This window comes from Rhinatrema bivittatum, chromosome 14 (assembly GCF_901001135.1).
Source record: "Rhinatrema bivittatum chromosome 14, aRhiBiv1.1, whole genome shotgun sequence".
Classification (NCBI taxonomy): domain Eukaryota; kingdom Metazoa; phylum Chordata; class Amphibia; order Gymnophiona; family Rhinatrematidae; genus Rhinatrema; species Rhinatrema bivittatum.
Window position 1 is genome coordinate 67773881 of NC_042628.1, and position 27488 is coordinate 67801368.

The following is a 27488-nucleotide window of genomic DNA, read 5'->3' on the forward strand; positions in this document are numbered from 1 at the left end:
GGCTCACTGGTCTATAGTTACCCGGATCGCCCCCGGAGCTTTTTTTAAATATTGGGGTTACATTGGCCACCCTCCAGTCTTCAGGTACAATGGATGATATTAATGATAGGTTACAAATTTTAACTAATAGATCAGAAATTTCATTTTTGAGTTCCTTCAGTACCCTAGGATGCATACCATCTGGTCCAGGTGATTTGCTACTCTTTAGTTTGTCAATCTGGCCTACTACATCTTCCAAGTTCACAGTGATTTCGTGCAGTTCATCTGACTCATCACCCCTGAAAACCATCTCCGGAACTGGTATCTCCCCAACATCCTCATTAGTAAACACAGAAGCAAAGAATTCATTTAGTCTTTCGGCAATGGCCTTATCTTCCCTAAGAGCCCATTTAACCCCTCTGTCATCTAATGGTCCAACCGACTCCCTCACAGGTTTCTTGCTTCAGATATATTTTAAAAAGTTTTTATTGAGTTTTTGCCTCTATGGCCAACTTCAATTCAAATTATCTCTTCACCTGTCTTATCAATGTTTTACACTGAACCTGACAATGCTTATGTTTTATCCTATTTTCTTTAGATGGATCCTTCTTCCAGTTTTTGAAGGATGTTTTTTTTTGGCTAAAATAGCCTCTTTCACCTCACCTTTTAACCATGATGGTAATTGTTTTGCCTTCCTTCCACCTTTCTTAATGTGTGGAATACATATGGACTGTGCTCTAGGATTGTATTTTTAAACAATGTCCATGCCTGTTGAACACATTTAACCTTTGCAGCTGCACCTTTCATTTTTTTCTAACTATTTTCCTCATTTTATCAAAGTTTCCCTTTCGAAAGTTTAGTGTTTGAGCTGCAGATTTACTTATTGTCCCCCTTCCAGTTATTAGTTTAAATTTGATCATGTTATGATCACTGTTGCCAAGTGGCCCCACCACCGTTACTTCTCTCACCAAATCTTGCGTTCCATTAAGAATTAAATCTAAAATAGCTCCCTCTCTTGTTGGTTCCTGAACCAATTGCTCCATGAAGCAGTCATTTATTATATCCAGGAACTTTATGTCTCTAGCAAGTCCTGATGTTACATTTACCCAGTCAATATTAGGGTAATTGAAATCTCCCATTATTATCACACTGCCAAATTGGTTAGCTTCCCTGATTTCTCTAAGCATTTCATCATCTGTCTGACCATTTTGTCCAGGTGGATGGTAGTATACTCCTATTATTATACTCTTAGCTAACACACATGGGATTTCTACCCATATAGATTCTACTGAGCATTTAGTCTCTTGTATGATCTTTATCCTGTTGGACTCTATACCCTCCCGGACATATAGTGCCACACCCCCACCAAGTTGATCCTCCTTATCATTGTGATTTAATTTGTACCCTGATATAGCACTGTCCCATTGGTTATCCTCCTTCCACCAAGTCTCTGTGATGCCAATTATGTCAATCTCATCATTTGCTGCTATACACTCTAACTCTCCCATCTTATTTCTTAGACTTCTGGCATTGGTATACAGACATTTCAAAGTGTGTTTTTTGTTTGTATTAACAACCTGCTTTTCAGTTGATAGGGATAATTCGGAAATCATTAGCTTCAGTGATTTTTACATATAGGCACATGGACTATGTTTGCTTTTAATGGAACCTCTCTGTTGGGATGCCCTAACTCTCCTGTTTCATTTGTATCCTTCAAGGATACATTTCTCCGAACCATGCACGAGTGATTGTTGGCTTTCCCCCTTGTTCTAGTTTAAAAGCTGCTCTATCTCCTTTTTGAAAATTAGTGCCAGCAACTTGGTTCCACTCTGGTTAAGGTGGCGCCCATCCTTTTGGAAAAGTCTTCCCTTTCCCCAAAAGTTTCCCCAGTTCCTAATAAAGCTGAATCCTTCTTCCCTGCATCATCGTCTCATCCACGTATTGAAACTCTGGAGCTCTGCCTGCCTCTGGGGACCTGCACGTGCAACAGGAAGCATTTCAGAGAATGCCACTCTAGAGGTTCTGGATTTCAGCTTCATACCTAAAATCCTAAATTTGGCTTCCAGAACCTCTCTCCCACATTTTCCTATGTCATTGGTGCCCACATGTACCATGACAGCCGGCTCCTCCCCAGCACTGTCTCTAATCCTATCTAGGTGATGCCTGAAGTCTGCCACCTTCGTAGAGGTCGATTCCTCAGACATAGGCATAGGGGCCGTGCTAAGCCAGTCCGGTGACTCTAAGGCCTTACACCCTTGTTCTTTTTTCTCCCGACACTTCTCGCCAGCGGAGAGCAATTACGGCATAGGAGATAAAGACTACTGGCAATAAAGATGTCATTCGAGGAGTGGCACCCCTGGCTTGAAGGTGCACAACATCAGATCACAGTTTTCACAGATCATAAAAATCTGGAGTACCTCCGTCACACCCAGCGCCTAAACCATAGGCAGGTGAGGAGGTCTCTGTTCTTCAACAGATTTGACGTTGTGCTGAAATACCACCCTGGAGATAAGAATATCACAGCAGATGCCCTATCTTGCTCATTTCTCTCTGAGGACATACCTGATGAACCCCAACATATCATCGAGCCGAAAAGAGTTATCTTGTCAGCTACTCACCCAGGTCCTGCAGCTAAGACTGTTGTACCCAAGAACCTAAGGAAAAAGCTGTTAGCATGGGCTCACGATTATAAACTGGCTGGACACCCTGGTCAACACAGAACTCTGGCTAAACTACAGAAGTACTACTGGTAGCCTACCATGAAGGAGGATACAATCTCCTATGTTGCTTCTTGTTCCAATTGTACCAGACAGAAACCGCCGCCTGGTCATCCTTGGGGCCTACTCCAACCCTTGCCGGTGCCAGATGAGCTCTGGACTCACATTGCTACAGACTTTGTAGTAGACTTTCCATTCTCGGGAGGTAACAACACCATCTGGGTAACAGTGGATTGTTTCTTGAAGATGGCTCACTTCGTGGCTTTCCATGGCTTGCCCTCAGCCATGGAGCTTGCAAAGCTTTTCATCACTCACATCTTTCGCCTACATGGCATTCCAAAGCACATCGTCTCTGACAGAGGAACCCAATTCTCAGCTAAATTATGGAAAGCATTGTGCAAGAAATTTGATATTTCTCTCGACTTCACTTCTGCAAACCATCATCAGTCTAACGGGCAAACGGAGAGAATGAATAGGACACTCAAGCAGTTCATTCGTGCCTATGTTGGTATTCATCAAAATGACTGGGCTGAACTGTTGCCCTGGGCTGAATTCGCCATCAACTCTCATCCAGCAACATCAAATAGATCAACACCATTTGAAGTGGTCTATGGACGACTACCATTACCACCCTTACCACTTCCACTTTCAGTGTCGTCCCCGGCAGCTCAATCTACTGCCAAAGATATCCAACAATTATGGACTAAAACCAAAGAGATGCTCCGTAGAGCAGGACAAAAAGCAAAAAAAGGCTATGATGCTCATCACTGCAAGGCTCCAGAATTCCAGCCTGGTGACAAAGTCTGGCTGTCTACAAAACATCTAAGACTCAAGCTACCATCAGCTCGTTTTGCTCCATGCTTCGTCGGACCCTTTCCCGTTCTCCGATGACTAGGTACTCTTACGTATAGTCTGAAACTTCCATCAGCATAGAAGATTCTAATGCGTTCCATGCCTCACTACTGAAACCGCTAGTCCTTAGTGAGTTCTCAAACAAGACACCTGAACCTACACCTATTGATGAAGAAGAAGACATCGAATACAAGGTAGACGCTATCCTTGATGTGAGAAAGAGAGGCCGAATATGAGAATACCTCCTGTCATGGGAGTGTTATGGAACTGAAGAAAACTCTTGGGAACCTTTGGCAAATATCATGGATAAAGAGATACTTCAGCAATACCACAGAATGCATCCTCAGAAACCAAGACCAGGTAGGAGGTCTGGAGGGGGCCCTTTGAAGGGGGTACTGTTGCATCCATCAGTCTCAGATGGCTTCGACCCTTGTGCTGCACCTTTTTCTCTGCTCTCACGCTAGCCTTGAGAAGATGGCTACCGCCGCATCTGCAAGCCACATTCTCCGGCATCCCCGGAACGGCTATGGCAAAGCCTCACGCCAAGTTTCTCCTAAGGGCCTCCTAGGGTGCGCGTGCCATGCCACCCGCATCATGGCAGGAACCTAGGGGGCGTCCCCCTCGAGTGATGTCATGCCATCCGGGTATTTAGCCTACGCTTGTTTGCTAGCTCATTGAGTTAGCAAGGACTGGACTCGTCCGGTCTAAGCTACTCTGCCACTTCTGTGCTGCCACTGGAAGCTCTCTCTGCCTCCGCGGGGGCCCTCTGCTTTCTTTTCAGGTGCCTTACTGGGATCAGGTACTCGCTCCTCGAGGGCCTGCTCTCCCTACCTCGGTGCCTGTTACCATCTAATTCTGCCTGGTGGAATCATCAACCTTACAGCTACCATCTAGTGTGTAATATAATTCTCAGTCTGTCTCATCTACAGCTCTGCTGTGCTGGGAAACCTACACCTGGATATCCCTATACCATCTTGGTGAGACGGGTCCCCTCTGCTGAGGGTCCCTGGACTGCTTCCTCTGCATCACCTCACTACTGCCACCTCTGGTGGTATACATCAGCTGTACAATAAAAGACATAACTCTGTGTTTGTGTGTACTGAGTCTAGCCCAGTACTGTGGCTCCCCGCGGGGCTCCTCCCCGTGGGCATGGTCATCTGCCACAGTACCCCAGAATCCACTCAAACACCTCAAAACCATAACAGGTTCTTGGCAATCAGGTGGATGCAGATGCCTCCTGCAGGTCATAGGAAAAAACAAAATCCCAAACAATGGCTGGCGCCTCCAGCAGGTCAAAGAATTCATGAGAAAAACTTGGACAAAATATCTTGAGAAGAAAAAAAGTTGCTTTTGACGGGCTATGTTTGGAAGTCCAAAACATAGCCTATCAAAAGAACACACTCACTGGACACATGGCCTTTGCAATCTGTTGCGGGAGCGTTGGGGAGTGGTCCCAATTCAGAGGAGAGATTGTGCCCTTGGGCCATGGCACGACCCCAGAGGAGGACTCCGGAGAAGCACCGAGGCAGGCGAGACGCATCTGAGAATGGGTAGGCAGGCTAGAGACTCAGGACCCGGACCTCTGCCAAACCCGAATGCACCAGAAGAGGCTCAGCAACACAATGCTGGTCTCTGGGGTAGCCCTCCGGCCATTCGGTAGCCCTTTCGGACCCACCGCCAGGAAACGGCAGGTGAGACAGGATGTACAGAGGTCGAGGACAGGCAATGGCACTGGAACAAGGATGAGACATAGGCACTTGGAGACTTGGACAAGACAAGGCCCTTGGAGATGTGGATGAGACGTGTGGCACTTGGAGACTTGGATGAGACAAGGCACTTGGAGACTCAAAGGAGAAGGTTTCAGGATACTCGGAGACTTAGACAGGCACTGCCCCTCAGGGTGCCCTACACAGCCCCCTAGGGCTAGTCATGGACCACCCTGTCCCACTGTGTGCCCTACACAACATGAAGAGGCTGGTCACAGAGAATGTGTCAAGTGTAGGACTGAAGCTCAGGATGGCAGAGAAATCCAGGCAGAGCTTGAAGAATGATCCAGCCGGAACAGGACTCCAATGACCGGAAACTGACATTGGATCAGATACGGATTTACTCACAGGATGGTCATCTGGAGGCGGGTTCCAGCGGGCAAGGCTAGGCTTGAAACCCGGAGCTAGTAACTAGAGGATCAGGGACCACTGGACACAGGAACAAAAGTACAAGAATAACTGGAGACAGTATCGGAGAACTGGAACATCCGAGGACAAGGACATCCGAAGAGTGGAGCCAGAGAGAAGTAGGACATCTGGAGACAGAAACATCTGAAGACAGGAACAACTGATGACAAGACGGACGAGGATGCAGTATCTGACGAGAGACCAGGAACCATGGACGAAGATGGACCTTGGAGCCTCCTAGAATGAAGAGCTGAAACAAACGAGGAATCCAGGAGCAGACTGGCTCCTTGCAAAGATGACGAGGGACTGGCAAAGGGCCATTTTACAGGGCTTAAGAGGAGATGCCCAGATGAGGTCATCAGGTGGGGCCGCAGGGCTTTTCCCGCCATGGCCCCTTTAAATAATCAGGAGAGGTGCGGCCATGCTCCTAGAGAGATGCCAGGACTGGGAACAACGATGGTGGCGTCCACGCTGCGAAAATCATGGCTGGGAGTGGCACTAGGCCGCAAAATGAGGCCTAGAAATTGGCAGCTCCATGCCGCAAGGAAGGTTGGCAGTGGCTTCCTGCCGCAAGGAAGCACGGCGGCGGCGGTGGCCCTGCCTTCCGTACAGAGAGAGGACAGCGGCGGAGGCTCTGCCGCACAGGACAATTGTGTCAGCAGCCTTCGAGCCACGAAGTGAGAGACTGCTCACGGCTAGGCTCGCGAGCAGTTTCGCGACAAGTGCTAGCCTGAGCCTCTGAATTTAGCTTGGGATTAATAACTGGAGGGAAGGGACTGGATTAAGGAGAAAAGCATCTCTTCAATGCTCTTCTCTGCAACTTTTAAAAAACATGGGCTGCTCCCCAATCTGCTCCCTCTACCTTTCCTGGTTAATCACATCCACTTATAAGCTGTTTACCTATTGATATTTAAATGTAAGAACATGATCAGAACTGCCACACTGGGTCAGAGCAAAAGTCCATCAAGCCCAGTATCCTGTTTCAATCCATGACCAATCAGACTCAAATATCTGCAGGATCCCAGATAGAAGAAAAATTCCATGTTCCTAACACCCAGAGATAAGTATTGCTTTTCCCCATTGGTTAATAGCTGTTTATGGACTTTTCCTATAAGAACTTGTCCAAATCTTTTTAAGGCCAAATATGATATCTGCTTTTACCACATCCTCCAGCAATGACATGCAGAGCCTAATTTTGCATTGAGTGAAATATTTCCCAAAACAACTCCTGTTTAGTCATTTTAGATCCAAGCTGGCCCACTAGACAGAGCAGAAGGCATGCAATTAAATACCTGGAAGCTGGCTGAAGCATACTCTGAGGTCCCATTATCACTACTAGTTTGCAAATGATGCCTTTGGTGTGTGGCCTAGGCCTGGCTTTTTTGCTGTGAAAGTGCTGGTGATTTTACCTGCAAACAGAGCCCAGCTGAGCTGACTACCACTGATCATCTAACGGTCCAACTGACTCCCTCACAGGCTTTCTGCTTTGGATATATTTAAAAAGGTTTTTACTGTGAGTTTTTGCTTCTACGGCCAACTTCTTTTCAAATTCTCTCTTAGCCTGTCTTATCAATGTCTTACATTTAACTTGCCAACGTTTATGCTTTAACCTATTTTCTTCTGTTGGATCCTTCTTCCAATTTTTTAATGAAGATCTTTTGGCTAAAATAGCTTCTTTCACCTCCCGTTTTAACCATGCTGGTGATCGTTTTGCCTTCTTTCCATCTTTCTTAATGTGTGGAATACACCAGGACTGTGCTTCTAAGATGGTATTTTTTATCAATGACAACGCCTCTTGTACACTTTTTACCTTTGTAACTGCTCATTTTTTTTCTATTTTTCTCATTTTATCAAAGTTTCCCTTTTGAAAGTTTGGCACAAGAGCCATGGATTTGCTTACTATCCCCCTTCCAGTCATTAATTCAAATTTGATCATATTATGATCCCTATTGCCAAGCGGCCCAACCACCGTTACCTCTCTCACCAAATCCTGTGCTCCACTGAGAATTAGATCTAAAATTGCTCACTCTCTTGTCGGTTCCTGAATCAATTGCTCCATAAAGCTGTCATTTATTCCATCCAGGAACTTTATCTCTCTAGCATGTCCCAATGATACATTTACCCAGTCAATAGGGGTAAGTGAAATCTCTCATTATTACTGCATTACCAATTTGGTTAGCTTCCCTAATTTCTCTTAGAATTTCACTGCCCATCTCATCATCTTGACCAGGTGGACGGTAGTATACTCCTATCACTATAGTCTTCCCCAACACTCAAGGGATTTCTACCCATAAAGATTTGATTGTGCACTTAGTCTCACGCAGGATGTTTATCCTGTTGGACTCTATGCCATCCCGGACATAAAGTGCCACATCGCCTCCTGTGTGCTCCTCTCTGTCATTGCGATATAATTTGTACCCCAGTATAGCACTGTCCCATTGGTTATCCTATTTCCACCATGTCTCTGAGATGCCAATTAAGTCTATGTCATCATTCACTGCTAAACATTCTAATTCTCCCATCTTACTTCTTAGACATCTGACATTAGCATACAAACATTTCAGTGTGTTTTTTGTTTGTATTTTCATTCTGCTTTCTAATTGATAGGGATAAATTGGAATTTTTTAGTTCAGGTGAGTTTTTAGTTACAAGCACTTGGACTACTTTTCTTATTATTGGAACCTCGCTGTCGGGATGCCCTAATTCTAATGCATCATTAGTATCCTTTGAAGATACCTCCTTCTGAACCATGCACTGCTGAGCGACTGTCGGCTTTCCCCTTTGTTCTAGTTTAAAAGCTGCTCTATCTCCTTTTTAAAGGTTAGCACCAGCAGTCTGGTTCCATCCTGGTTAAGGTGGAGCCCATCCCTTCGGAAGAGACTCCCTCTTCCTCAAAAGGTTCCCCAGTTCCTTACAAAACTGAATCCCTCTTTCTTGCACCATCGTCTCATCCAGCTTTGGGGACCTGTGTGTGGAACAGGGAACATTTCAGAGAATGCTACCCTGGAGGTTCTGGATTTAAGCTTTCTACCTAAGAGCCTAAATTTTGCTTCCAGAACCTCCCTCCAACATTTTCCTATGTCATTGGTGCCCACATGTACCACGACAACCGGCTCCTCCCCAGCACTGTCTAAAATCCTATCTAAATCTCTAATCAGAATAATGGTTTCATAGTGGATTTTAACCTTGGTATTGCAGGCTTTATCTATTAATACTCCTTTAATGTTAAAAGCTATTTTTCTCATAGGAATCACCTTGGCTAGACATATTTTGGAATTGCAGTTTTTATCAAGTCAGGTTCACTTTCTGAAGTTCACAAAAGATTCAGTCATCTTAAGACCAATGCCTTCCTTTCTTCCAAAGGCTCTATTAGTTTTCTATTTGAATCAAAGGATAGTGCTTCCAGCGTTTGTCAAAGGGGAATGTAGGGCTTGCCTGGAATATCTACCACTTTTATATGTAAGGAGGTGTCTTTTTTTTTGTTGTTGTATCATTTTTATTAAGGTTTTACAACATTACAAGCATTAATATTTATTTTATTTATTTATTTAAAAGATTTTATGTACCGTCATTCGTGGTTACATCCCAACGGTGTACAATGTGTTTACATCTAAAAACAAAGATATTCATAAAATCAAAATATAAAATAAAATAAAATACATTAAACATCTAAAATACAAGTCAATTAGTATACAGTTTTAAGCCAAGCTAAAAACATTACCCTAAGGGCTAACTGCAAAGGCTTGCTCAAAGAGCCAAGTTTTCAAACCTTTCTTAAATTTCTTGAACTCTCGTTCAAGTCGTAACTCAGCTGGTAGGATGTTCCATGTGTTTGGGCATGCTATAGAGATTACTCTTTCCCATACTAGAGCTAGCTGTGCATTATTTATTGAAGGAACGGAGAGCAGTCCTTTATTAACTAATCTTAAGTATCGGTGTGGTGTGTGCATACGTATGGAAAAATTTAACCAGTCTGTCTTATGAGCGTATATAGCCTTATGAATGATACAGCAAGTTTTGTACAAAATCCTTTGGGTAATGGGAAGCCAGTGCAGATTAATCAGAATTGGGGTGTTGTGTTCTCGCCTGTTACAATTTGTTAGTACCTGTGCAGCCGAATTCTGCAACACCTGTAGTGGTCGCAATGTTGACTGTGGAAGTCCTAGTAAAAGAGAGTTGCAATAATCTAGTGATGTTAGTTTGAGGACCTGTAATATGGATCAAAAATCATTAATGTCTAATAGTGGTTTTATATATTACAAACCCAGAGGAACTCGGCTCAATTTAAAGCCAACCATATGCTTTATATATATTTATTTCCAAACAGCATCTCATACAATTTAACAAAAAGTGCTAAGTGCAATACATAATATCCCCGTTAAAAAGCATACTCACATACACACCATCCATACCCTCACATACCACCACATACTAAAAACCCCACTAATACATGAATACTGCTAATACCCCCCACTATATACCCCCAATATTACAATAATCCTTTTTATTGAACATTCACTGTTATTACCGATACCAAGTATCTGTTATTTAGTTAACATATATCAATCAACACATATTACATTACATTATACCAAGTATCTGTTATTCATTAACATGTATTACATTGTATTATTTATGAAAAACAAAAACAGCTCTTAAATATCATATCAGATACGAAGTATCTACCAGCTTAACACAATCATTGATTCAATTTATCCAATGTGATATCTAATCTTGTAATGCCCTCTTGTAATGCCCGACGGGACACCCGTTTCACCCCTTCCTTGGGGCTTCCTCAGGGATGGAATTCAGTATTATACGAATACCCCCTCTATCATCATCTTCCTCATATATATTGATCAATGTCCATGTTTTCATAAGGTGATATTAAACTCCAATTCATTGGGAGGATATCAATTGCACACAGCCGACACTTTTCCAGCTAACAAAAGAATATATTTCATAAAGTTAAAAACAAATGTCTGATTTATAGCAGGGATAACCACCCTCTACACCATCACCTTAAACCATACCAACCAGATAACTTCAAACCGGCGAAACTGTTTCCCGCTGATTACCAAAGGTACTCATAATTGTAAATGCAGGGCGTACATTCTCATTGCATCATTGCTGATCTCACGATACAGGCACCCGAACAGTCTCAATATCTGTGTAAAGTCAGATCAATAGTTCTTTAATGGTTCATATTCCCATATATCTCATCATTAATAATATCAAAAAAAAGGAAGAACCTTATACCCATACAACTCATTAAAATAATCAATTAATACCCCCTGTCTCTTTCAACGATTCTAATGCCAGCATTGTGTCCTAACGTTATCTCTACTTCTCCCTCACCAACATAACCTCATATACTGCCATTATCTATACTCCAATTAAACCAGCCTAAAATAATTATCTCACCCAGTAACCTAACAGACTCAGCCTATAATGCGACCTTAGCCTATACTCCAAGTCAACCTAACCATTTCCCGAATTTAATCAAACCCCGTATGCCGTTGCTGTCTATACTTCAATTCACCCTCACCACAAACTTCCCAAACTTACCTTAACAGAACTTAACACCCATCATGATGCCCAAACAGTGGCTACAAATGGCAACATTCTCCTCAATGACTTATTACGCCAGACGCCGCCGCCATGTCCTGAACTTCTCAAGGAAGTCTGTCCTGGAGACGTAATATCCGTGTTTTTAACTCTCCCCTGACGTCACGCCGTCGCGGACGTAACACTAGTAAAAAACTGCCCGAGCATACTAAACTTAGGAATCCTCTCTAATAAAAGCGCCCAAGGGCATCTCAAACTACAAATAAGCAATCAGCTTTAATCAAAAGCCGTCCATCACCGCTTTGAACTATATACCCTTAAGATAAACAGGATCATCCGTCCCTGTACAGAACATTACCACTGTTTGGGCATCATGATGGGTGTTAAGTTCTGTTAAGGTAAGTTTGGGAAGTTTGTGGTGAGGGTGAATTGAAGTATAGACAGCAACGGCATACGGGGTTTGATTAAATTCGGGAAATGGTTAGGTTGACTTGGAGTATAGGCTAAGGTCGCATTATAGGCTGAGTCTGTTAGGTTACTGGGTGAGATAATTATTTTAGGCTGGTTTAATTGGAGTATAGATAATGGCAGTATATGAGGTTATGTTGGTGAGGGAGAAGTAGAGATAACGTTAGGACACAATGCTGGCATTAGAATCGTTGAAAGAGACAGGGGGTATTAATTGATTATTTTAATGAGTTGTATGGGTATAAGGTTCTTCCTTTTTTTTGATATTATTAATGATGAGATATATGGGAATATGAACCATTAAAGAACTATTGATCTGACTTTACACAGATATTGAGACTGTTCGGGTGCCTGTATCGTGAGATCAGCAATGATGCAATGAGAATGTACGCCCTGCATTTACAATTATGAGTACCTTTGGTAATCAGCGGGAAACAGTTTCGCCGGTTTGAAGTTATCTGGTTGGTATGGTTTAAGGTGATGGTGTAGAGGGTGGTTATCCCTGCTATAAATCAGACATTTGTTTTTAACTTTATGAAATATATTCTTTTGTTAGCTGGAAAAGTGTCGGCTGTGTGCAATTGATATCCTCCCAATGAATTGGAGTTTAATATCACCTTATGAAAACATGGACATTGATCAATATATATGAGGAAGATGATGATAGAGGGGGTATTCGTATAATACTGAATTCCATCCCTGAGGAAGCCCCAAGGAAGGGGTGAAACGGGTGTCCCGTCGGGCATTACAAGAGGGCATTACAAGATTAGATATCACATTGGATAAATTGAATCAATGATTGTGTTAAGCTGGTAGATACTTCGTATCTGATATGATATTTAAGAGCTGTTTTTGTTTTTCATAAATAATACAATGTAATACATGTTAATGAATAACAGATACTTGGTATAATGTAATGTAATATGTGTTGATTGATATATGTTAACTAAATAACAGATACTTGGTATCGGTAATAACAGTGAATGTTCAATAAAAAGGATTATTGTAATATTGGGGGTATATAGTGGGGGGTATTAGCAGTATTCATGTATTAGTGGGGTTTTTAGTATGTGGTGGTATGTGAGGGTATGGATGGTGTGTATGTGAGTATGCTTTTTAACGGGGATATTATGTATTGCACTTAGCACTTTTTGTTAAATTGTATGAGATGCTGTTTGGAAATAAATATATATAAAGCATATGGTTGGCTTTAAATTGAGCCGAGTTCCTCTGGGTTTGTAATATATAATGAGATTAACAGAGGATGCACTTGAACATACAACCTAATAGTGGTTTTAGCCATCTAAGGACTAAAAGTTTATAGTATCCATCTCTTAGTTTCATAGAAATATGCTTTTTAAAATTCAATTCATAGTCTATGGTTATCCCTAGATCTTTGACTGAGTCAGCTAGTTCAATTCTGACATTATGCGATAAGGAAAAAAATTTTTGATGTCAGACTTAGATTTTCTTTCAAGGAGGATAATTTTTTTTCCATATTAATGGCAAGTTTCATGTGTGTTAATAACTGTTTAATTGCAGTTAGGTAAATATTTGTTTCTTTGAAAGTTTGTTCAAGGGTATCGACTATGGGAATAAGAATCTGTATATCGTCGGCGTAGACATAGAAATTCAAACTGAGCCCAGCTAGAAGGTGGCAGACCAGCAAAAGATAGATGTTAAATAAAGTAGCCGATAACGCCGAGCCTTGCAGAACTCCTATATTGAGCTCATATCTTTCGGAGATTGATTCGCCTATTTTGACCTGAAAAGATCTTTGATGGAAGGATGAAGGCATTCAATTAAGAGTATCATTTACTAATCCAATCTCTTTCAATCTGGCTATTAAAATGTCATGATTGACTGAATCGAAAGCAGCCGATATGTCAAGTAAAATAAGAAGATATCTCTGACCAGAATCAAATCCTTTCAAAACAGTATCTGTAAGTGATATTAATAACGGTTCTGTATTGAGGTGTTGCCTAAAACCAAATTGGGGAGGCCATAAACGTGGCGCAGGGCCTCTGGTACAAAAGGACTGCCTGTACCTGGAGTTTCACCTTTCTGCCTCAGAATCATCAGAGGCTACCTGAGCTACCGCTATTCCATCTGTGTCCTACAAAAAGCACCGCCGATACCGGCAGAGCCCCAGACTCTTCATCACAGCATTGTTCCCTCCCCAGTTGCTGGCTACGTCATCTAAGGGTGCTGGGGAGGCCATAAACGCGGCACAGGGCTACTGGCGTCACGCACCAGGCGTCGCGTGCCGAAGGGGCGCGACAAAGGGGTTTGCCCCTTCGTTTCGCCCTGAGTAGAACTGCTGATGTCTAACTGTATTTTCTCTTGCAGATGTTTGCCCTTATTTGAAGTGCTGTACCAACAAGTGAACACTACAACGATAACCTTACACCACAGTAGCTAACAGTTAACAGGTTTCCACGAAAACATTTTTTGATTCATATGCTACGCATAGGACATAAGCAGTGTTTGGCACATTATATGATATATGCTGCTTCCAAATACAAATTTTCCATGTGAAAAAACACTCTAGGGATCTTTCCTAAGCATCCTAATATGAACATTAACAATTAACTATGACAAACCCTAACAAAAGCAGTGTGGATATCTGGAAGGATCCCCCTTACTCTTGCCCTATCCCCCCCTTATCCCCCACTTCCCTACCCCTGATCATTAACCATCCTGGATTCACAGTTTTTTGCTGCATGTAGCTACAGCCTACCGGAATGTATGAGATTGAAGTTATAGTAATATATAAAATTATAGTTAAAATTAGCAGTGTAGATAACATAGAATTGACACCAAAGAATGTCCAAGTTAGATCTTTATTTAAGAGCAGACGTATATTTTGTACTTGTGCCCGACTCAGGCCGAGCTTTGCCCCACCAGGGGCTGCCTCAGGGGCTAAAATTAACAAATAAATAAACAAACAACATGAACAATACCGGACATACATAAATCAAATTAAAATATAGTTTAAAATCATAACCATATCTAAAAAAGGTAACACATGAATAAATTGAAACAATTAAAATCACAGACAACACTTAGGGCCTCATTTTCCAATATCGCATTGGATAACAAAAAGGGGTGTGCCTTATGCTAATAAGCATGTGTATTGCAAATTGCACTATCACCTATGTGAAAGGCTGTTATCACAAGCTGCACTATTAGTGCAATTTGGGCTACATTGTTGGTATATATCATGGTATCTCCTGACAGGCCTGTTTCAGTACAATGCAGGCCAGGCTGAGAGAGAGAGAGAGAACCTTGAAGGTGAAACTGTCTGGGATTGATATCCTGTGTTTAACTATGGTGTTGTCGGATTAAGAGTTGGGTTATATATGGAGACAGTAATGGCAGGACATGAAGGTCCAGCCTCTAGAAGCCTAGCATGGGATATGTCAATAATTGGGAACCAGAAATCTAGAAACCTCAAGGCAATCCTGCTCTAACCGAATATTAGAATAATTAAAACCAGTTTGAGAGACTACGAGGGTAAACCTTAAAAGTGAGACAAGAGCATCTGTCCTTGCTATGTGGAGTAGTTTGAACTTCCTTTCTCCATTATATTATATTTTGGGGAGGTTTTGTGAGGAGTCAGGAGGTAAGGATTGAAGAAACGGAAGCCAGATAGATCTTGTTTCTACTTTGCGTTTGGCAGAGGATTGTGCAGCTGACAGATATTCCATTGTTAATAATTTAAGCATTTTCCTTTCCCAAAGTGGATACAATAGGGGATGAGGGCCAATCCACATGCCAGGATGGATTGACTGGATATCATTCTGGCTTTATCTATTAGTAGTTTAGAATTTCTTGAGGTCCCTAATGGCTTCCCAAATAACCAGAAGTGCACGTCCAGCAGGATTGCTAGTTGTAGAATGTTGGAGACTTTCCGGGTCACGGACTGCCAGAAGATTTGAATATGAGGACATTCCCAGAAACTATGCAAATAATCATTTATAGAAGTTGTGCATTTCTCACATATGGGGGAAGAGCAAAGTTTCCGCTTATACCCCAGGGCCTGTGGGATATATAGTCACAAAATAAATTTGTATTGGAGTTCCTGGTACAAAGTATTTTCAGATGTTTTGGGGTTGCCTACAAGGAAAGCCTTTACGTTGGGGATCGATAGAGTAATGCTGGGCCAGTTAGATCACCGAGCTATGATACGCTGAAAAAGAGTGGTAGTATGTTGTTTTAGTATTTTGCTGGAGAAAGTTGCGCAGGATGGATTTTGGGGGGATATAAAATGAAAAAAGGAAGATAAGGCCCTCAGATCCCCCAAGCTCGGGTTCTTTAAACTGGAGGTGGTAATGTAGTGACGAGTTTGTAGGTAAGCAAAATAATCTGTACGTGGGATCTGATATTGGGATTGCAAATTTGTAAAGCTGACCACTGAATCTGAAGTGGGTTCAAAGAACTGGTGAATGTATTCTAGGCCCATTTTTTGCCAATGTTGCAATACTCCTTGGGTACAACCCGGAGTGAAATCTGGGTTGGCACAAATTTTAATAAGAGCACATTTTTAGGTTCAGTGTTTTGCACAATGCCAGCCAAGCTTTCTGACATGCAGCCAGAATTTGAAAGGAAGAAGGAAGAAGCGAGACAGATTTATCTGAGCATTGGAGTAGGGCTGAGGGTGCGAATCCTCCTAACCAGGTTTTAGTCACCTCATATGGGGAAAAAAGGATGTTTTATATAGCCAGTCATAAATAATTCGCAACATGCATGCTAGATTGTAGTGCCGAAGATCAGGACAACTTAGTCCCCCAGTAACCCACAGGGCCTATATAATATGAAGCGGAAGTCTGGCCTTTTTCCCCTGCCAAACGAATCGAGAGAATTCTCTCTCTATTGCTCAAAAATCTTTTTTTAAGAGCCGTATTGTGGCTATTTGTAGCAGGTACAGCCATTTAGGGAGTTCGATCATTTTTAGTAGATAAATTCTCCCAAAAAGAGAAAGCAGGAGGTTTAACCATTTTTGGATGTTTTTGCATAGTGTTTGATATAGCGGTTGAACATTGACCTGGTAGAAGTGGGAAGGCTGTTGAGGAATGAGAATACTAGAGATGTGAATCGGTACCGGAATCGTTTCCTGTATAGTGTTTGTAGAACCGTGGGAAATCTTCATTTCCCGCGGCTCTGACCGCTTTTTTTACTTTTATTAAAATTTATGAATCATCTAACACAAAAGGCCTAGGCGATGAACAGAATAACATACATAATCATAGGGATCGACACAACAAAACAAAAATTTGAAAACAAATAATAGAACATATAATGTAAATCTGAATCATAAAAATCACAACTAAAATAAATATAAAAAACATATTCTTCAATGTAAAATAATAATAATAAAAAAGAAAACACAAGTCAGAGCATCTAAAAATAAGCTAAATTAAAAAGAAAGGTTTTAACTTGTTTCCTTAAATTCTTTAATGAGTCACATTTTCTGATATCAATTGGAAAGGAATTCCAAAGAGTGGGCCTAGCAACAGAGAAATCACACTCACTAGTGATGTGTAATCATGCAAATCTCCAAAAGTCCCCATTGAGAAGAGCGTAGCGTTCTCGGTTGGTAACATTTTAAAATTGCATTAGCCCAGAAGCATGACTGATCATTCAAAAGTTTAAAAATTAACATTCCCACCTTGTATTTTATCTTTTCATGTATTGATAACCAGTGAAGCTCAATCAAAGTTGGATTAATGTGATCATTTCTTTTTAAACCTGATAACCACGCAGCTGAATTCCAAAGCAACTTTAGTGGTCATAGAGTTTTGATTGGGGTCCCTAGATATAAGCTATTGCAATAATAAATGATCGGAAACACTGAAACTTGTAAAACTGTATGGAATTCAGGAGGGTGAAGTAGCTTTTTAAGACCAGAAAGTACTCAAAGCCTGTAGAAGCCTTGGGAGGTTACATGTTACATACCATGGGATAAACACTATGAATCCATAAATTCTTGAGGATGTGAATGAAGAGATGAGGCATGGGGGAGGCTTGCGGGAATGTCGGCTACTACCTGGTGATTAATACCCTTATTCAATAAACATTCACAGGGTTAATGCGACTCCAACATTGCTTTATGCTTCAACAGCAAGAGGAAATGTGGGAAAAATGATTTGTATTCACAAATAAGCATGGGAGTAGTTTGCTTGTTGCAGCGGTTACTACTTCAAACCAAATAAGCCTGATACTTCAATTTCAATGCATATCCAGTGTAGCTCTCTGCTTCAATGGCAGGGGGAATGAAGATGATTTACAGTCAGACAACTACCAACAAGGACTGATTTGCATAGTCTGAGTAAACAAATAAGCGTGGGAGTAGCTTGCTTGTTGCAGCAGTTACTACCCCAAACCAATTAAGGCTGATACTTCAGTTTGAATACATATACAACGCAGCTCACTGCTTCAATGGCAGGGGGAATGAAGAAAAGAGGATTTATATTCAGATAACAACCAACAAGGATTACATTGCACAGGCTGGGCAAACAAATAAGCGTGGGATTAGCTTGCTTATTGCGGCGGTTACTATCCCTAACTAATTGGGCTTGATACTTCACTTTGATGCAGCTCCAGCACTGCTCTCTACATCAATGGCGGGGGTGGAAGGAAATTAGAACCAAAAAGTTATCAATAAGGGCCCTGCTGGGCAGACTGGATGGGCCATTTGGTCTTCTTCTGCCGTCATTTCTATGTTTCTATGTTTCTATGTTATAGTAATCGAAGGAGAAGCCGTCGGGACCCGGCGCTTTGCCTATCTTCCTATTTTAGATAGCACTCGGGATCTCGTGGGTTGGAATTGGGTTATTAAGAAATTTGGATTGTTGTGGTGTGATACGTGGGATGGCTAAGTTTTAGAAGAAGGATTCCTCATCTACAGCCGTTTCTGTCCTGTCTTCACTATATCATTTTGTATAGAACTCTTTGAGGGTGTTGAAAATTGTTTGGGGTTGGGTGGCCCACTTGTTCTTTGGCATTTTAAGTTTTTCTATGTACAACTTTCCCCTGGCTACCCGAACAGCATTTGCTAGCAACTTTCCAGCCTTATTTCCAAATTTGAAAAATCTATGCTCGTAGTTACGTAAGTTCAACTGGGCCATTTGATGGAGATATGTATTTAAGGTTGTTAGAGTAGTGAAACAGACCAGTCATGTTTCATGGGTTGAGTAATCAACTTGAACTTGGCTTCGATCAGTTTGGCCTCTAGATCCAAAATGGACTTATTTAACTTTGTGTTTCTGGCCTTGACATAAGCTATAATGTCACCCCTGATAACCGCTTTGCCAGCATCCCAAAATAAAGGTGGGTTAGAACAATGTTCTTTATTGTGGAGTTCATACTCAACCCATTTATCAGACAGGAACTTTTGGAAATATTTATCCCTATACAGAGAAGCGGGTAATCGCCATTGTTTAAAGAGTTTGGAATTATGAGCCAAAAGAAGATCAACCCATATAAGAGCATGGTCTGTAATCTCTGTTGGGCCAATCTCTGCCTTAGCAACTTCAGAGAAAAACTATCTGGAACCTAGTATATAGTCTATGCATGATAGTGTATTATGGGCCCGTGATACATGAGTAAAATCCTGGGAGGTGGGGTGTAGGCTCCTCCAGTAGTCCAACACTTGTAACTGCTCACATAGATATGGAATATTAGTAGAACTCTGAGATTTGGGTGATGTTTGTGCAGGGAGTCTGTCTTGAGATGAATCAGCAACACAGTTAAAATCACCTAATAATAGCAACCATCCTTTTTGATGCATAGATACGGTTTGGGTAAGCGAGACCAAAAAATCATGAGAGTAGTTATTTGGTCCATAGACATTGCAAATTGTTATTATGCGGCCTTTGATGGACCCAATTAGAATAATAAAGTGTCCCAATGGATCTTTAATTTCTTTGATGCATGTAAACGAGAGAGATTTACACACTAAGATGGCTACTCCAGCCTTTTTACTGTGCGCATTAGAAAAGAAACAAGACCCCACCCATTCACGTTTCAGTTTTTTATGTTCTAATTCGGAGAGGTGGGTTTCTTGGGGACAAGCACTTTGTGTTTTATGCCTATTCAAAAATTGCAATATTTTTGCCCTTTTTATTGGTGACCCCAAACCATTAACATTTAATGATGCCACTCTTACTGAGTCACCCAGGGTTGAGTAGCAATCTCGATGGGCCAATCAAAGAAAGTAAACATTTGATTCCCCGAGTTTCCCAGCCTAAACTCAGGGAAAATAACAAACCAGAGTACCAGGATCCCTACCCCCCCTTCTATTACCAATGACCTCTCTATGGGTGATATACAGCCCATATAGAGTGCAGGCATGTTCCCGATGTGGGAACCCCAGCTCACCCAACAGGTGCAAGAGATTGCCTTAGGTTATATTGTTTGTTTGTTTTTTGTTTTTGTTTTTTCCCGTTTGCTATCATTCCTTTTCTTTGCCCCCTACTAATAACAATAGCGATGGAGCACAGACAGTCAGCTATACTAATCAGTCTCTGATAGCGGGCTTAACTGGGCGGCTTGTAGCTGCGGTGCTGATCTCGAGAGCCAAGATTTTATCTCCAAGGCTGGGTGTATTATGAGACTGATCCTGTGCAAACTTAGTCACTGGTGGCTTGAGATGAGCCCCACATTATATCACTTGGGGAGTCTGTTAGTGGAGAGGCGGCAATCGATGCTTTGTTATCGAGTGTTTCCCCTTATTTAAATGTCTTCAACATACCCGTTTGCATCTGTGCAGGGGGCGGCTCCTCTCGCCGCTGACTCAACAGTTAACCGGTATAAGCAGACAGCAGTGCCCCGCCCAACTCAAAGAGAAAGCGGCCATGCTGCACGATACACCAAGATGCCATGGCTAAGGGAAACGCCCCCAGAGTCATGTGTGCTAATCCTCATCTGGGCTCCCACACATCACTCTGTTCCCGTCCCCGCCAACTGCTGCACTGGTTTGAAGAAATTTATTGGCTCCACCTGGCGAACAAATTGGCAAAGCAAACTACAGGAGAACTTCTGCAAAGGTAGCAAATTAAAACGAACTTAAAAAACTTTAACTTTAAACCTTTCAAGGAATTACATTCAGTCTGGTCCAGTTGCTGACCTGCTTGGTTGCCTTCATTTTAAAACATCTAGGAAAGCTTTCGCTGTTGCAGGCAGATTGTGATAATTGCAGGAATACCTTGTGAGACTGGAAAATTGGGCATTAAAATGGCAGATGAAATTTAATGTGGATAAGTGCAAGGTGATACATATAGGGAAAAATAACCCATTCTATAGTTACACAATGTTAGGTTCCATATTAGGTGCTACAACCCAAGAAAGAGATCTAAGCGTCGTAGTGGATAACACATTGAAATCGTCAGTTCAATGTGCTGCAGCAGTCAAAAAAGCAAACAGAATGTTGGAAATTATTAGAAAGGGAATGGTGAATAATGTCATAATGCCTCTGTATTGCTCCATGGTGAGACCGCACCTTGAATACTGTGTACAATTCTGGTCGCCGGATCTCAAAAAAGATATAATTGCAATGGAGAAGGTACAGAGAAGGGCTACCAAAATGATAAGGGGAATGGAACAGCTCCCCTATGAGGAAAGACTAAAGAGGTTAGGACTTTTCAGCTTGGAGAAGAGACGGCTGAGGAGGGATATGATAGAGGTGTTTAAAATCATGAGAGGTCTAGAACGGGTAGATGTGAATCAGTTATTTACTCTTTTGAATAATAGAAAGACTAGGGGGCACTCCGTGAAATTAGCGTGTGGCACATTTAAAACTAATCGGAGAAAGTTCTTTTTCACTCAACGCACAATTAAACTCTGGAATTTGTTGCCAGAGGATGTGGTTAGTGCAGTTAATATAGCTGTGTTTAAAAAAGGATTGGATAAGTTCTTGGAGAAGTCCATTACCTGCTATTAATTGAGTTGACTTAGAAAATAGCCTCTGCTATTACTAGCAATGGTACCATGGAATATACTTAGTTTTTGGGTACTTGCCAGGTTTTTATGGCCTGGATTGGCCACTGTTGGAAACAGGATGCTGGGCTTGATGTACCCTTGGTCTGACGCAGTATGGCATGTTCTTATGTTCTTATGTTCAAAAAGGTGGGTTGTATTTGCGTGCCATATTTTTAGTTGTACAGGGAACTGCAGAGAAAATTTGATTTGCTTAGCAACGAGTTCGAAACATATTAGTGAAAACAACTTACGGTTTTGGGAAACTGAGGCAGAATAGTTCTGAAAAAGATGCACTGTGTTTCCTTGAAAAGTTAGCGCACGTTTCTGGCTATATGTTTTTAGAATTTCCTGCTTGTGGGCTCCGTTTAAAAAACGGGCAATAATAAGCCTAGGTCTGGGGTCATCTGGCCGCCTCACGCCTAACCGGTGGGCTCTCTCAACCAGTAAAGCCGAGCGCAGTTCCCCTAGATCTAACACTTCTGGAAGCCATTTTTCGAGCTCTGTGGCCAGATTAGTCTCCGCGATGGATTCCGTAATGCCTGAAATTCTTAAATTATTGCACCATGATCCGTTCTCCAGGTCTTCCAGTTTTTCGCGCTGGGCTTTAATTTGGGTTTCCAGCGCAGCTAGTTGTCTGGTCACTGTATTTGAGTCATCTTCCAGGAGGGAGACCCTCCCTTCTATTGCGTCCATTCTCGGCTGACATTCATCAAAAGAGTTTTGCAGCATGATGATCTGTTAAGGCTAGACTGTGGTAAGGCAAGAAGTGGACCCTTGGGCCGACCTGCAGGTCGATCACAGAGCAGACCGGGAGGAGGAGTCAGGTCTGGCAAGGTCTCACCCAGAGCCAGGAATCCCCCCGGGAGGAGCCCATAGGGACCCTGGCCCTAGGGACTAGGGCACAGCCGAGAGAGTCCAGAGAGTTCAGAGAGTTCAGAGGGACCCGCTGGGCACAAGGCAGGTCGTTGTAGGCAGGCAAGTCAGAGAGGTAGGCGGAGTCAAACCCGGCGGCGAATTGGTAGGCTGGGCCGCGGGCTGACCAGGACAGGGGCAGATGACAGGCTAGCAGAGAGGTCCGCGGTGGACCGGGGTCAATGCAGACGGCTGGCTGGCAGAGAAGTCCGTGGCAAACCGGGGTCAAGGCAGGCGGCTGGCTGGCAGAGAAGTCCGTGGCAAACCGGGATCAAGACAGGCAGCTGGCTAGCAGAGAAGTCCGTGGCAAACCGGGGTCAAGGCAGGCGGCTGGCTGGCAGAGAAGTCCGTGGCAACCCGGGGTCAAGGCAGGCGGCTGACTGGCAGAGAAGTCCGTGGCAACCCGGGGTCAAGGCAGGCGGCTGGCTGGCAGAGAAGTCCGTGGCAAATAGGGTCAACAACCAAAGAGACAACGAGAATCAGCAAGCAGGAACAGGAACAGGAAGCAACTAGTCATCAGGGAACCTCGTTGCAAGGCGTCTAATGGAGGCCTGGACGCCGGTTAAATCAGGAGCGGGGCGTGACGTCAGCAGGTGAGGCGGAGCCGGGCTTCCGGGTGCTGTGCGCTTAAGAGAACCCTCCTCGCGCGCGCACGAGGCCAGGAGGGGATAGGCCTGTAAAGGCGTCTTCCTCGTGGGAACTCCTCGGGCGGGGACCTCGCCAGGCAGGGAGTTCAGGGGAATCCTGCGGAGACTGGAGAGAAGGTAAGCGGGCCTGACCCCTAACATGAGAGGCGCGGTCGGGACCGCAACAGTGATCTGTGATGAAAGTTTGTCAAATTTTAAGTTAAGAGCTGCCACCACAGCTCCTGTGAATTTTTCTGTCAAAGATTCCAGGACAACAGCAGAGGGGCCTGCTTCAACTAAGTCGCCATGCTCCAGTGCTGGTTTGTCAGGTGACCGCCTCAGCTTGTCTCTGTCCTTTTTCCCACCTTTTAGAGCCAAAAACCCTGGAGTTTTTTGCATATATTTGTCTATGGACATATGCAGTTCAGATTCTTGAAGAAAGTAGAATTTCAAAGTCTCATATGGCGTTTAAGAAAGTGGATTGAGGGTGTCTGGGGCTCAGAGCTGGGGAAAGCACGTCTGCTCAGCTCATCACATTATGTGATCTCCAAGGAGATTTCTTTTATATTATCTTGATAGAGCTAAGGAATTTTGTAGATCGGAAAGATTTATTCTCTTCAAAGGTTCACGAAAGGGAAAAGCTGCCTCTAAGGCTACTATTTCCAGATGGTTAAAGGAATTGTTTTCCTCATCCTGTTTATTACAGGGAAAACAAGTGCCGGGAGTCAATAAAGCACATTCAACAAGAGCTCAGTCAGTGTCCTAGGCAGAAAGAGGTGCAGTGAGCCTGGTTGAGTTTTATAATACTGCCATATGGACCATTTGAATGACATTACAGGTTGGATGATCTTGCTAAACAGGATAACATTTTTGATGCTACAGTCGAAAGCGGGATTGTCATCCATCTAGCCGGCACAGATGGGCTTTGGTACTTAGGTTCTAGACTAGTGGGGCAGAAGGAAGAGGAACGAGAAATTGTCTTACCTGTTAATTTCCTTTACTTCTGCTACACCAGTCAAGAACCCCACAATTTAAAATAAATGTCAGAGAAACAAAGAGAAATAAGTTAAGAAGATGTGAAACATCAGTTTTAATCCAGCTATTTAAGTTCAAAGATATAGCGCTTACCATTACAGAGACAGCCTAGTTTCAAAGTGAGAGTGTATTTTAATTTTTTCCTCATGAGCACATAGTTAATGTTGTTCTTTTGGTTTTCTATTTGCAGTTAAGTTATATTTAAGACTGTGTTTGTTGTTATAACCAGCATTTGGCGTTTTCATGTAAACTCTGATAGTAGTATACTGGCTATATATATTCTATGCATTACATACATACATGTGATGTCAATTATAAAAAACTCTGCCTCCAACTGCAGGATGAGAGGCTGTAACCCAAAGGTTCTTGATTAGTGTAGTAGAAGTAAAGGAAAGGAAATTAAGAGGTAAGATATAATTTCTCCTTACACATACACACACATGCAGCCCTGCTGCTCACCCCTTCTGTCACACCAGCCCCTTCTCTCTCACACACACTTCCCTTGCCTGCCCCTGATATATTTTGTAGAGAGGTGAATCGTTTTTGAACGATTAAAATTATCGTCAGATAATTTTAAAATCATCCTAAATCGTTAGAGTGCACAATACAATACAAATGCCCCCGATTTATCGTCAGGGGCATTTGTATTGTACTATACTCTATAATAGGGGCTGATGAGTAAAGATGGCCGGCGCCATCTTTAAAGATGGCGCAGGCCATCCAGTGCTCCTACCATGTGACAGGGGCCCGCCAATGGCACGGATACCCTGTCACATGGTAAGGCAAAGGGGCATTGGCGCCATTTTTTTTTAGAACAGCTGATGCCTGGGAACGGAAAATCTCTCCCCGAGGCCCCCTGGATCTCTCCTCTCTCCGAGGCCCCCCTGGATCTCTCCCCGAGGCCCCCCGAGGCCCCCCTGGACCACCAGGTAATTTTAAAAGGTTTTGGGGGGGTCTGGAGGGTGGGGTCGATTTAAAGGGTTGGGTGGGTTGGTTTTTTTTAGCGGCGCGGGCCTCCCTAAAAAAAAAATTAGCGATGTGAATTGGAATCGGAAACGATTCCAATTCACATACCTTAACGATCAGATTTCCCCCCCTCCCCAGCCGAATCTGATCGTTAAGACGATCTGGCACACGATTCACATCTCTAATATTTTGTCCATGCCTGTATCTTATGATTTCTCTTAGCAGCCCCTCTGCACCAATCCCCTCTCTTATCCCTCTCGCCCCTTGATGAGTCTCATCCCCTCCTCCCCCTTTCCCTGTTGATCCTCCCAGTAACAACATGGATTAACCAACAGGAGGAGGAGGAGGAGAATGACAATGGCTTGAGCCATGTCCTCATCCTTGTGCCACCATGGACCTATCTTGTGGTTTGAATCATACGGGGATCCACAATGTTTCATGGATCCAGGTTGCCGAATGTACACCCATGACTAACCGTTACCCTTGGACCTTGCTACTTGTCACCTGTGATTCCACTGCTACTACGAAATTCCATAGCATTGGCTAAATATTATAGCTGTTGCCACAGAATTGCGGGAGACCAGGGGCATTGGTTAAGGCAGCTTGCTCTGTTGATTACTTTTGGAACCTAGAAAACAAACTGGGAGTTAACATATCTTTCTCTTCTAACAGACACGGCAAACTTGGAGACACCACCCAGGAGAAAGCCACAACTGACACAGCCATTGCCCCTAATTTCTCCTCTACCAGCATAACCTCCTCATCCTCCTTAACCACAGATGATTCTGCCCCCCCAAGGGGAGAGTGACTCATGAAGTTGGTGGTGCACTTGAAAATATGTCAGGATGTCTCTATAACCCAGGCTGTCATTTTAACCTGCTTAGACAATTGTAATGACCTATTAATTGGTCTCCAAAAAAATATATATATTTATTGCATACAATTATTTCTGAATGCAACTGCCCATCATCATAGGTATGCAGTGTAGAGAGAGAATGTCCTCCGTTTTGAAAAAATTGCATTGGCTCCAGTTAATCAGCAAACTTACTTTAAAATGTATTGTTTGTTTTTGTAAATGTATGCATGGTAAGGAGCAAGTTATGTAGCAAATCTTCTACATCTATACTGTCCTGTCCCATGTAATGTGCTTCTCACAGTACCTTCCTCCACTGAAAGAAGCCCAACTGCAATGTACTCATGATTGTGCTTTCAGTACACTGGCCCAAGATTCTGGAACAATCTTCCTTTGGATAGTAGAAATATTCAGGATTATCTGAGTTTTTGCAAATCTTTGAAAACATTAAGGTCAGTATTCAAAGGGGTTTGTCCAGCTAAGTTTGGGACTTAGCTGGACAAACTCCAAGTTTTGAATTTCCCTCCCCACTGAACAGTTTTAGCCAGATAATAAAAGGGGCAGAGTAAGGACATTCAGAGAGTGAGGTTTCCATTTACCCAGCTCAGGGCAAACTGGTTAATGATATCCAGCTAACTGTGTATGGGCTTTATGGGCTTATTTAGCTGTGTTTTATTTTGCTTTGGAGTTTCATGGTTGTATGTTTTTACTTTGAATTTTTATTAGATTTTATAATATTTGTCATTGTATTTTGTACATTACTTTATTTGATTTGTTGTCCCTCACTTGGGATGTTTTGCAGTAAATGGGTTATAAATGCAACTAAATTAATAAATTTACTGCTGCCCTGTGGCTCAAACCAGAATTCTGAGATCTTCCAAGACAATTTTATGTGACCCTGTCATAACTTAAAATGTCAATGTGCAGCTATTTTACTTATTCAAAGGAAAAAAATAATAAAATAAATAATTCTTTATCTCTTTTGCACAGTTATTGCATTAAGACTGGTATTAAATTAAAATGCTTTTGATATTAAAAGAAATCAAGTGCTAAAGTCTTACCTAGGCTTGGGAAAGGAAATTTTCAAAAGTTATATCAGCAGGTAAGAGGCAACTTTGAAAATTGCCCACCCTATGTGCAGGAAAAATTATGCGCATATTGGTTCTGTGTGTATAATTTTGCTACACTAGGGAGAGGGGTTCACTGGAGTGGGATCAGGGAGGGGTTTGCAAGCATGAACTTACTTTTGCCCATAAAATCAGTTGTCAAGTTGTGCTCATACTTCATATGGAAAAACTTTCCCCTTGAAAATTGGAGCAGATAAAAAGTTCCTGTGAACATTGCACTTGTGCAGGAA

General features: G+C 42.5%; 1 protein-coding gene across 2 annotated transcripts in view; it reads left to right on the forward strand.

The window, feature by feature from the left end:
* LOC115075811 (cell wall protein DAN4-like) overlaps positions 1 to 27051 on the forward strand; it is a 313797-nt gene extending 286746 nt beyond the window's left edge. The window contains exon 7 of one of the 2 annotated variants that reach the window (XM_029576612.1): positions 25951 to 27051. In XM_029576612.1, the coding sequence (XP_029432472.1) occupies positions 25951 to 26086 (136 nt within the window). In that variant the 3' untranslated portion in view covers positions 26087 to 27051. The remainder of the gene's footprint in view (positions 1 to 25950) is intronic. The other variant, XM_029576613.1, reaches the window with a different exon arrangement.
* Positions 27052 to 27488: the final 437 nt, after the last annotated feature.